Source organism: Propithecus coquereli, unplaced genomic scaffold, assembly GCF_000956105.1.
Source record: "Propithecus coquereli isolate 6110/MARCELLA unplaced genomic scaffold, Pcoq_1.0 Scaffold156, whole genome shotgun sequence".
NCBI classification, from domain to species: domain Eukaryota; kingdom Metazoa; phylum Chordata; class Mammalia; order Primates; family Indriidae; genus Propithecus; species Propithecus coquereli.
The window spans coordinates 3,190,332-3,202,571 of NW_012140080.1; the positions used below are offsets into that span (position 1 = coordinate 3,190,332).

Here is a 12,240-nt window from a genome sequence, read left to right on the forward strand (position 1 = left end):
ATAATAAATATTTCCTAAGGTGAAAGGCCACACAAATGAAACTTATTCTCTCTTTCCTAATTCAATAAAACATAATTGTATTAACTTTGAGGGCTTTCTGGAATTCAGAGCATTTGTCAAATAATAAAATAGGATTATAAATTAGTCTTAGACTATAACTGTTAAAATTTTCAGTTATTCTTTCTCCATTTGTCTTCAGTTTATTCTCTTTCCAAAGGAGGGGGAGGGGCAAAATGGCCAAAAAACCCTCACGCGATAGAAGTTGATATAATTGAACACCAACACTACCTTTATCACTCCCATAATAATAGAACACTGTTTTACTGAGAGCACACCACCGTTTCTGCCATTCAAATCCCAGAAAGCTGTGATCTACAATAAAGAGGAAAAAGATCAGTTTAGATAATATACATTACATTTATTAATGTAAGGCCATTTCTTTATTGTAAAAGAAAAAGTTAATATGATTTCAAAGGTTCTTTTGAGCTCTAACATTCTATGACTAATTAATTTGTATCTTCTTTTCCAAGAGACAAAAAACAAACAACAGCAAACTCACAAGAGAAAAGGAATAAAGTGAGGCAGAGATGGAGCTGCCATCCTTAAGGAATCAACTGCACGGCTAACCAACTTCCCTAACAGGGCAGCCAAAAAGGCATCACTATGTGGTCTTAAGATAATTGATTCATCTGGGTGGATTCATAATTTTCTCATCTGTTATAAAAGGAAGGAGGAGGAGTTGACTTAGATTATTTCTGTTATCTCTTTTAGCTTTAAAATTCAGCTAAGAAAAGCAAATGGAATGTCAACAGAAGGGCCCAAAGGGACTACCTGAGAGATAAGTAGAATGGCAATGAAAAGACTTTCTGCTTTTCATTTCTCATATCATAACACCACCTCCATATTTCATTTCCATTAAATATCGCTATTGAAAGAGTGAGAGCATATGGTCAACTCCCAATTACCATACCCAATGGAGAGGAACACTGAAATGAATAATAGAAAATGGCAAACAAGGTGCCAGGCTTGATCTGAACCACAGCAGACCTGGTGTACGCCAGGTCGAGTGCAGGATAACCTGCTGCTCAGCCAGGTGAGATAACGGTGAGAAATCCCATCCTTGAGAATACAGTCATGGCCTGCAGCTTTCCTGTAAGAGGCAGGAAGCAGCTCCCGAATCATTTACAAATAACCAAGGTTGACAACACGACTTAGCGTTTTCTTATTAAAAATTATTTAATGCTAACAGTTATATTTTATAGTTTGGATAATGTCATCCAGATTTTTTTACAGTCTTAAAACGCTTCAATCACCTAAAGAGAATACTGCCTTCACATGTGTACTGCAAACATGTGCTATCTAAGGCTGAAAACATTCTTAGATTTTTCATTAGAATCTTACAGCTTACCTTTTCTGCGTTTTTCAAGGTAGCCAGCCTTTAGAACAAAAGGAAGGTCCTGTGCTGGAATTGGAGGAAACTGTGCTCCTGTGGGAAATGGGGGAGAAAAAAAAAAGCAGTGGGTAATCAATTTTAGAAAAACCAAGTGCCAGACGTCATTAGGTTCAATGTACTTTTAATTACCAAAATTGCTTAAATCCGAATCTAATAGCCTTGTTTCATATCCATTCCATAGTCCCTTTACTACTCCTGTAAACCTCAAGAGCAAAAAAAAAAAAAAAAAAGTTCTGTACTCCTGTATCTTAATATATTATTCTTCCAAAATCAGTAATATTCTGTAACTCTAAAAGGTGATACATTTTAATCTACATTCTATAGCGACAAGATGGAGAGCCTGGGAACTTCAAATAGATCACACAAGCTTCTTTATATTTATAGTAGATTAACTCTTCAAGAATTTCAATGCATACTGACTCTTGCCCGGTATATCCTTATTCCTTCCAAGTAAAATATAAAATAATTTTTCCCCAAAATCAAATGCTAAAATTTATTTCTCTGAGTCCATGGCAAATATTCTCTCTCCCTGGCTGTATTCACAGAGAAACCTTACAGACATTCCACTAGGTATGTTTTAGGTTTTTCTAGGGCATTTAAGAGTCTATAACTAGATAGATTTGATAGAACTATCATAAACAAATAGTGGGTCCCTACAAAAAATTTAAAGATTAAACTAAAAGTTAAGTCATTAGAAATTGTATATTCATGGTCATAAATGATAGATTGCTCAATAATTTCTTATGTGTACAATATTTTTATAAACTTCATTAGAAATATAATAATTATCCTCAATTTTATTAGATCTCTAATAAGTGGAAACAACTAATGTAATGAAAGTTCCTATGAAACACATCCAATGGAAATGGTTTCAATATAGTTTAAGATAGAAAATGTGTGATAGGAAGTTTACTGCATATCAATACATTGCAGAATTTTACAAGCCTTTTTTTTTTTTAATATCATGGGGATCACAATAGTTAACAGTCATCCATATTTTCCCTTAAGAAGTAAAGCTTAAAATTAAAGCACTAATTTCAGTTCCCTGGTGGGTCAATATCACTCAGTAAACACAAAACAGTATCATTAAAATATATTTAAAACACAGCATTGATTTTGAAATGCGTATAAAATTTTAGGGAAAGCCAGTGTAAATATTTGAAAAGCTGTTCAATAAATGTAACCATGTTTCCTTTTTTCAAAATAAAGTCGATCCATACAAAAATATACATTATTTACTATAATATTTTGTACATAAAGTAAAAATCACATACAGAAATTTTGTCTATGTGAACAAGTCCTGGTCAACAATTAAACTAAAGAGGGTAACTGTGGTATAATTTGTTCTGAGTAGTCCCACAACCCTCTCACTTCCACTGGGCATAACAAATGCTCCTTACACACAGAATAAATGCTCTCTAATCTTAAGAAGAAAATTTAAATTATTCTTAAAAGAAATGAGTACCTTTAGTATAGCTTTCCACTTTAAGAAGTTGTCAAAAAAAAAAAAGGATGGGACAGAAAAAGTGGGGAGAGGGGAAGGAAGGTGGGGAAAGAAGAGGAGGTGGGAAATTAGAATTTGCTACAATGAATATATACATAATCTGAGTCTCTTTAAAAAAAATGTTGATTAAATGTCCACCTGATAAATTGAAGTCATAAGCAATACTTATTCTCAATTCTAAATCATGTTTCTAATATAAAATCTTTTATTCCTGGGGAGGGGAGAGGTAGTTTTATTTTTTAATTGAAATTTCATTTTTCTAAACCATTATTATTTATCCAATATTCAGGATTTGTTTAACAGCCATGTGAATCCTTTTTTAAAAAGTACATCAATAGTAATCACTTTGAATACTTCAGATTTTTAAGTTCTTAGAAAAACCATTTTTTTAGCACCATAAACATATAAATACTTAATACTTTTCAATGGTAGAAATTAAAATTTTGTTATGAGATATAAAAAGTAGTAATTTCTCTTTTTAAAATAACATGAATTCTCACATAGTTTAGACCTCATACCACTGTACCTACGATGATCGATAGCATGAAATCATTTAAGAAGATTTAGGTTGGTCCAAAGAATTAAGGCTATACAAATGCAGGTGTAATAATGTAACCAGGCCCCATGAACAAATCTCAATGACCTCTATATGATTTTTATAATCCTGTCCCTTAACTACCTACTTGACCTTTTGAGTTGTTTCCCAGAAATGGTGTCTTCTCTGTAAGACAAAGGAGCGGAGATTCTGAAGGCCCCTGGGCAGGCTTCCTGATGCCCAGGTTCACCAGCCCCTACAACCTGCCCCAATGCACGAAGCCCCTTGTTAGTTACACCACGACCTGCCCCAAGGCACGTGGCCCCTCCTTTAAAAGCCCATGATCTCCACTAGTTGGAGAAACCGATTTGAGGCAGCTTCTCCTGTTCTCCTGACAGGATACCCGTCACATAAAAAATTCCTTTCTTCCTTGGTAATCCTCTTTGCCTCAATAATCGAATCTTTGTGTGACAGCAACTGGACCTAGACGGAAACTCCCTTGCAGTTTCAACAACATGAAGAATACATGAAGAAAAGGAAGTGAAGGTGAGCGTAACCTATACAGCAGGCAACAACAATGAGCTGCCAAACATTTGCCATACACCATCTTACATTATCTTACAATGCAACACAGCCAATTATACAACGTTCGAGTGAATTCACAATTACATTATCAGCTCTGCTTCACTATCAAAATTCATACTCTTATCTTACAAATACATTCTTCACTGGACCTTAGTCCTTTAGTATATAGTAGGCATTTAGTAAATGTTAGCTTTTATTAATTATTACAATTAAGTATTATTATATGTTACTATAACTACAACTGTTAGTTCAAATGAATAAATGCTAACATAAATGTAAGATTATGTTGCTCAGAGAACATTAGTCAGAAAGGAAAAAGCATGATTCAGTAACTATACAAGTTGAGCATTGTAGTTATTTTTAAAGCAGTTAAAGACTGCCTTTTGGTTAAGTAGAAGGGGTTAATGAAGAAATTATATCCTAACTAAGGGGAGAAAAAAACTTAACCCATACTCTAGGCCAGCCTATTTATACCGCAGAAAATTACTACACGGCCTTGCTTAAGTGGCCACAAGTTTTCAGTATCCCAAGGAAATAGGTATAATATATACTGAGAAAGACTAGTTTTCTTTTTATAAAATGAGCATGTATTTCTTATAGTCTTACTTTTCTAAAGCATCTCAAAATATTAGACATTAAAACTAACACCCTACAAGGGTAATAACTAAGCAAGAAATGGGTCTTTTTCCAACTTGCAATCTGGGAATCTAAAGCATTCCAAATGCTAACAAGGGCACAGTGAATTCAAATAAGTAAGTATGAAGTGCCTACTTGGTAAGATTTCTCAGCAATTCAGTGGAAAAAGGCAGTAGTGGGATCCAAATTTCCTATAGTTAGGTTGGGATTTTATTCACAAGGCCACTGTTTTCAAAACACAAATGTGACTTGAAGCTTTTGCCTTAAAACAAACTGTATATAGTAGACATAGTCTAGCAAGCTAAAGGTATGGATTCTAGAATTTGAAAAATGGAGAAGAGATACAAAGTATGAAAATCAATAACAAATTACCCAAAAACTAAGGTATTACACAATCTTGGTAATTTTATTAAACTATTACTTTATCTTTTTTTTTCTTGAATCTAGGATGTAAAACACTGGAATGCTTAAATGCCTGTAATGTATTTAAGAAACAAGTTTTATCTTTAAAAAAGTTTTAACTATTAAAAATAACTATTTCAAAATGAAAAATTATTAAATTTCAGAGAAAATATGAACTCTTTGGCAGGAAGTATCATTTAGGCAAATTCAGGTGTTAGTTTGGTTGGGTCTAAAACCAGTCAGCATTAACAGGGTAGACAGTTACATTACTGTATGTAGGAGAGGGGAAGGTAGAAAAACAGGTCCAAAACACAGAATGCTTTGCTCAGAACACAGTGCCTAGAAAAGCATGGAAATTCCTTGAGTAGGAGAGGGAGTGAGGGCAGGGAAGAGGGAAAGAGAGAGTTGGGAGACAGAAAGAGCTAGAGTTGGGAAAGAGAGGTCCAATCATCCTTTCTTTTTTTTTTATACCTCTTTTCTCAAAATAATCTAAACAAACACTAATTCACAACTTTGTCCAGCACTGGGTGCCTCAATGTACTATTCCTGGGCCTTCTCCAACATTGACAAATCTCCTAATCCACTCCCCACATCACACAACACGCATTGACTATATCCCAGTCTGACATCTCTTTAAATGCATTTATTTTTCTAAGACAATGTGAGGCATCACTTCCAAAGTGCAACTTAAAGTGAAAACTCTATTTAAAAAAAAAATCTTCAGAAGTTCTAACTACTTAGTTCTGGAACCAACTTTTTATTCAGTTTCCTTTCTATATACTTTGTTCTTCATGTGGGACTATGAATAGGTGTCAAGGGATATGAGTGATTCAGACACATTTTCAAAATAGACACATCTGTTTTTCATTATCCTTTTTATTTTTTTGATATGCAAATTTGGTGATCAATTTAAATGCTAGACTTCTAAGGAATCTAAAGCCTTATTTTTACTATTTTATTGTTAATAAATCATTAAAATATTACCAGCTTCATTGCATTTATATCTTCATACTTTTATGGTTGTTTAATCTAGACTTTGTACAAAATTACTGCTAAGTTTCTGAGCTTCACCTTTTGCTGGCTTTAATTCCCTTTACTTGTTGGCATTGATATAGTTTTCAACATGAACACTAAACTGGTATAATTTTTCCCACTACCTTTATACAACTGAAGTTTCCTTTTCTCTTATATTGGAAAAGAAAAGAGGGATATAAAAAAGATTGTTTCTACTTATAAGAATTTTCACTCTGAGTCAGGATCTTGGTCCATTCAGTCAAGTATTCTGTCACCACATGATATGACAAGTTTTCCTTGAACTGCAAAAAGTTAAGTTCTCCTCAGTAATGTATTATTTCTCTCAATTCATATGAACAAAACATTCATGAGTTTATCTAAACCTTTTAAAATTCTTCATTTTCATCTGATAGTTGGGATATTGAGTTCTCAAAATTGGCCATCTTCTCGGGGGAGACAGTGCTTTTATCTCTTCTAAAGTCATGTGGCAAACTTCAAAAAATGCCTGGTCATTTTAGCATTTCCTGAATTTGGTAAATAGACCCATTTTTGAAAAAGTATCTACCCATTTAATGATCGCTTTATATTTAAAACACATATTAGGCTTCAATTTTCCAAGAATACTATCTCATTTCTTGACAACAATACCCTTTCCTACCCACCTGTGATTATTTTATTGTCTAGATTAATTTCTCCAGTTCTAGTTCATTTTTCTCAAAACGTGGTAATCAGAATTGAAGTACATGTTCAGGTGCCAACATCTCATAATGCCAATATAATCCCAATGCATTATAATTTTGTATAAAGGTTGAAAAATGCTTTCTGTTTTGTTTCCATTATCCTTCCAGATGATGTCCACTATCTTAATGACATTTTTGGCTAAAGGGTACATTGGATACTTAGCTTTAGGAAATAGTCTATCAATAAGCCAGAGTTCCCAGAGCGACGAGTAGCTCAGAACTCGTCATTCCCTAAGTACAGTTTAATTACATTTCCTTCACACTTGCACATATAGACTTAGATGCCATCTTCCTTGCTTCTAGAGAGTAGGTAATAGATACAAAGATGCATGGGTATTGACACTTTCTTTCTTATTATTCTAAAAGGGTTTAAGTGCAAAAATTCGCCAGCATATCTGCAAAGTAAACAAACAAAAACTAAAGCAAAATAAAAAAGACTATACATCAACAAGGGAGAGAAACCTAAACTTAACTCGAACATAAATATTAAATAAAGTGACTCAGTGGTATAGCAGATATCCAGAAGCTTAGTTTTACATTGATACTGACTTCAAGATTCACAGCATAGATTAAAGAAGTCTATAATGAAATCCCAGTTCTGTAAATTTTTTACCTTAAACAGGTCACAGCCTCTCTGGGATTCAGTTTCCTCATCTAAAACCTGAAAAAATTAGGTTAGATCATCTCTGTAGCCCTCTCAATTAATTCTAGGACTCCATGAAATATATCTACACTACTAGTTTCTTGTACTTTCAGTAACAAATGGCCAAGGTCCAAGATGGATTCAATTTTCCATGACATCAAATGTGGAAATTGTATACAACATATTTTTTGTAGAACTGGTAATTTCCTTTAGATCTAGCATAGAACTATTTTATGTCATTTCAAAGGTTTACTTTCTAGCTAGAACCTTGGCCTAGAATATCTATGAAAGAAAATAAATGTATAAATTAAACATTTTTCTTATTCTAATAATTCTCCCCTCCACATGGGAAATTTGGAATTTGAAATCCTTTTATCAGTTTTTTTAGTGGCAAAAAGAAAGTACATATTCAACAGACATATCGAATAATAGCCTTTAAGAAAATAATCTCTGTTGTAACTCTGAAAGATGACTAATTATGTTACTTTAGTATAGTCCTTTCCCAGAACTTGTTTTCTCACCTTGGCTCTATTACTTTCTTCGGAATGCATTAACCAATGAATACACTAGTACTGGTGATCTCTAAGGTATCACAGTATTTCCTTAAAAACAAAAACAAAAATGGCTGACACCATGATTTGACACTAAGATGGTCAACTTCCAATTAGTAAAACCATAATAGAATTCCCAGAAGAGTTAAACCTTGGGGATAAGGCTATAAGGGCTGATACAAAAGCCCGCATGGTAACGCTGGAGCCAAAGCAGAGGTTTTAACTCACAGGTTTACCATCTGTTAGCTTCCTCCCTCCTTTGGAAAGCGGCAAGTCATTTTGAAAGCTACCAGGCAAAAATTGAACAGCCATTAGGATAATTCAAGTTTACCTTTATTAACTCAACCTCATGAAATAAAAATTTCAAAATCTTCATGAGAATTTCCAATATGTCTTCAATAGGTCTATTTGAAACCAAAGAAGACAACAATAACATTTAATATTATTAGCTATATGCATGTAAGATATGTTTATGAATATGATCCAAAAGATTAAGGCTTTGTTCAGAGATCAATCAAAAGCTTCTATTTTATATCTTACTTATTTATTTGTGGCTGCTACCAATTTTCATGGAAATCTACAAAAATATGTAAAATTCAAAAGGCAAGATTCCAGAATAATCAAGAGAAATCTGAAATCAAATGTGTTCATTAACATCCACTAAAATAATCAAAAAGTCACAGATCAAAAGTATGTGTGAATTATTTTATCTATAGAGTCCAATTATCCTTCTCCATTCACTTAAAACTGCTTCTTTCACTTTAACGTATGCTTAAATGTATGACTCGAATATGAACTATCTTATTACATATCTGAAGATTGCTTTTTTTAGATAAATCTTTAATACAGGACTACTTTCCTTTTCTCATAAAATTAGATGTTAAAAAAAACTCTTTAAGATTTCTGGTTCTTCAGTCTAATGATAGACAACTAGGTATCACATTGCTGTATTAAACTTATTGCTTATAGACTTAAAAATATGGTTTTTATCTAAAAAAATTCAGAGTTATTCATTTGTGGAAAACCTTATAAGAATCTCTCAATTATTTCCAGGGATGATAGTATATCAATACACTGAATCAATCATTTAAAAATAAAGTTCACTATAGAAATTTCACTTTTGAAATAAGAGTACTATTTCATATACTTATAATACAGGGTACCCTCTGTGCTTTTATATTTTGGTTAAAGGCTACTTTTTAATAACAGATATTTAGATTTCACAGAAAGAATTTAAATCAAATACTATCTACCATCTAGAGTAAATTCTCAGGTACTTTGTATCTGCCTATATCTCAATCATCTGCTCCATAGCAAGAAAAAAAATAAATTCATAAAAACAACAGCTTTTTAAAAAGTCTATGATGTACAAACACATTGAGAAAATGAGATACAACCTTAAAATGGAATGCATGTTTCTCCTTAAGTCAAAAATAATTCTAAATATATCAAAATTTTCAGAGACTCTAAATATTATAAAATTAAATATACACAATTATAAAAATCATTAAAATATTACCAGCTTCATTGCATTTATATCTTCATACTTTTATGGTTGTTTAATCTAGACTTTGTACAAAATTACTGCTAAGTTTCTGAGCTTCACCTTTTGCTGGCTTTAATTCCCTTTACTTGTTGGCATTGATATAGTTTTCAACATGAACACTAAACTGGTATAATTTTTCCCACTACCTTTATACAACTGAAGTTTCCTTTTCTCTTATATTGGAAAAGAAAAGAGGGATATAAAAAAGATTGTTTCTACTTATAAGAATTTTCACTCTGAGTCAGGATCTTGGTCCATTCAGTCAAGTATTCTGTCACCACATGATATGACAAGTTTTCCTTGAACTGCAAAAAGTTAAGTTCTCCTCAGTAATGTATTATTTCTCTCAATTCATATGAACAAAACATTCATGAGTTTATCTAAACCTTTTAAAATTCTTCATTTTCATCTGATAGTTGGGATATTGAGTTCTCAAAATTGGCCATCTTCTCGGGGGAGACAGTGCTTTTATCTCTTCTAAAGTCATGTGGCAAACTTCAAAAAATGCCTGGTCATTTTAGCATTTCCTGAATTTGGTAAATAGACCCATTTTTGAAAAAGTATCTACCCATTTAATGATCGCTTTATATTTAAAACACATATTAGGCTTCAATTTTCCAAGAATACTATCTCATTTCTTGACAACAATACCCTTTCCTACCCACCTGTGATTATTTTATTGTCTAGATTAATTTCTCCAGTTCTAGTTCATTTTTCTCAAAACGTGGTAATCAGAATTGAAGTACATGTTCAGGTGCCAACATCTCATAATGCCAATATAATCCCAATGCATTATAATTTTGTATAAAGGTTGAAAAATGCTTTCTGTTTTGTTTCCATTATCCTTCCAGATGATGTCCACTATCTTAATGACATTTTTGGCTAAAGGGTACATTGGATACTTAGCTTTAGGAAATAGTCTATCAATAAGCCAGAGTTCCCAGAGTGACGAGTAGCTCAGAACTCGTCATTCCCTAAGTACAGTTTAATTACATTTCCTTCACACTTGCACATATAGACTTAGATGCCATCTTCCTTGCTTCTAGAGAGTAGGTAATAGATACAAAGATGCATGGGTATTGACACTTTCTTTCTTATTATTCTAAAAGGGTTTAAGTGCAAAAATTCGCCAGCATATCTGCAAAGTAAACAAACAAAAACTAAAGCAAAATAAAAAAGACTATACATCAACAAGGGAGAGAAACCTAAACTTAACTCGAACATAAATATTAAATAAAGTGACTCAGTGGTATAGCAGATATCCAGAAGCTTAGTTTTACATTGATACTGACTTCAAGATTCACAGCATAGATTAAAGAAGTCTATAATGAAATCCCAGTTCTGTAAATTTTTTACCTTAAACAGGTCACAGCCTCTCTGGGATTCAGTTTCCTCATCTAAAACCTGAAAAAATTAGGTTAGATCATCTCTGTAGCCCTCTCAATTAATTCTAGGACTCCATGAAATATATCTACACTACTAGTTTCTTGTACTTTCAGTAACAAATGGCCAAGGTCCAAGATGGATTCAATTTTCCATGACAGCAAATGTGGAAATTGTATACAACATATTTTTTGTAGAACTGGTAATTTCCTTTAGATCTAGCATAGAACTATTTTATGTCATTTCAAAGGTTTACTTTCTAGCTAGAACCTTGGCCTAGAATATCTATGAAAGAAAATAAATGTATAAATTAAACATTTTTCTTATTCTAATAATTCTCCCCTCCACATGGGAAATTTGGAATTTGAAATCCTTTTATCAGTTTTTTTAGTGGCAAAAAGAAAGTACATATTCAACAGACATATCGAATAATAGCCTTTAAGAAAATAATCTCTGTTGTAACTCTGAAAGATGACTAATTATGTTACTTTAGTATAGTCCTTTCCCAGAACTTGTTTTCTCACCTTGGCTCTATTACTTTCTTCGGAATGCATTAACCAATGAATACACTAGTACTGGTGATCTCTAAGGTATCACAGTATTTCCTTAAAAACAAAAACAAAAATGGCTGACACCATGATTTGACACTAAGATGGTCAACTTCCAATTAGTAAAACCATAATAGAATTCCCAGAAGAGTTAAACCTTGGGGATAAGGCTATAAGGGCTGATACAAAAGCCCGCATGGTAACGCTGGAGCCAAAGCAGAGGTTTTAACTCACAGGTTTACCATCTGTTAGCTTCCTCCCTCCTTTGGAAAGCGGCAAGTCATTTTGAAAGCTACCAGGCAAAAATTGAACAGCCATTAGGATAATTCAAGTTTACCTTTATTAACTCAACCTCATGAAATAAAAATTTCAAAATCTTCATGAGAATTTCCAATATGTCTTCAATAGGTCTATTTGAAACCAAAGAAGACAACAATAACATTTAATATTATTAGCTATATGCATGTAAGATATGTTTATGAATATGATCCAAAAGATTAAGGCTTTGTTCAGAGATCAATCAAAAGCTTCTATTTTATATCTTACTTATTTATTTGTGGCTGCTACCAATTTTCATGGAAATCTACAAAAATATGTAAAATTCAAAAGGCAAGATTCCAGAATAATCAAGAGAAATCTGAAATCAAATGTGTTCATTAACATCCACTAAAATAATCAAAAAGTCACAGATCAAAAGTAT

The 12,240-nt window shown here is 32.7% G+C and overlaps 1 protein-coding gene across 1 annotated transcript in view; it reads right to left on the minus strand.

The window, feature by feature from the left end:
* Window positions 1-12,240, minus strand: part of SKAP2 (src kinase associated phosphoprotein 2) — an 81,090-nt gene that overhangs the window by 61,551 nt on the left and 7,299 nt on the right. Inside the window, exons 2-4 of the mRNA XM_012640672.1 lie at window positions 8,292-8,349; window positions 1,409-1,571; window positions 289-372 (exon numbers count right to left, since the gene is read on the minus strand). Of these exons, the coding sequence (XP_012496126.1) occupies window positions 289-372; window positions 1,409-1,571; window positions 8,292-8,349 (305 nt within the window). The remainder of the gene's footprint in view (window positions 1-288; window positions 373-1,408; window positions 1,572-8,291; window positions 8,350-12,240) is intronic.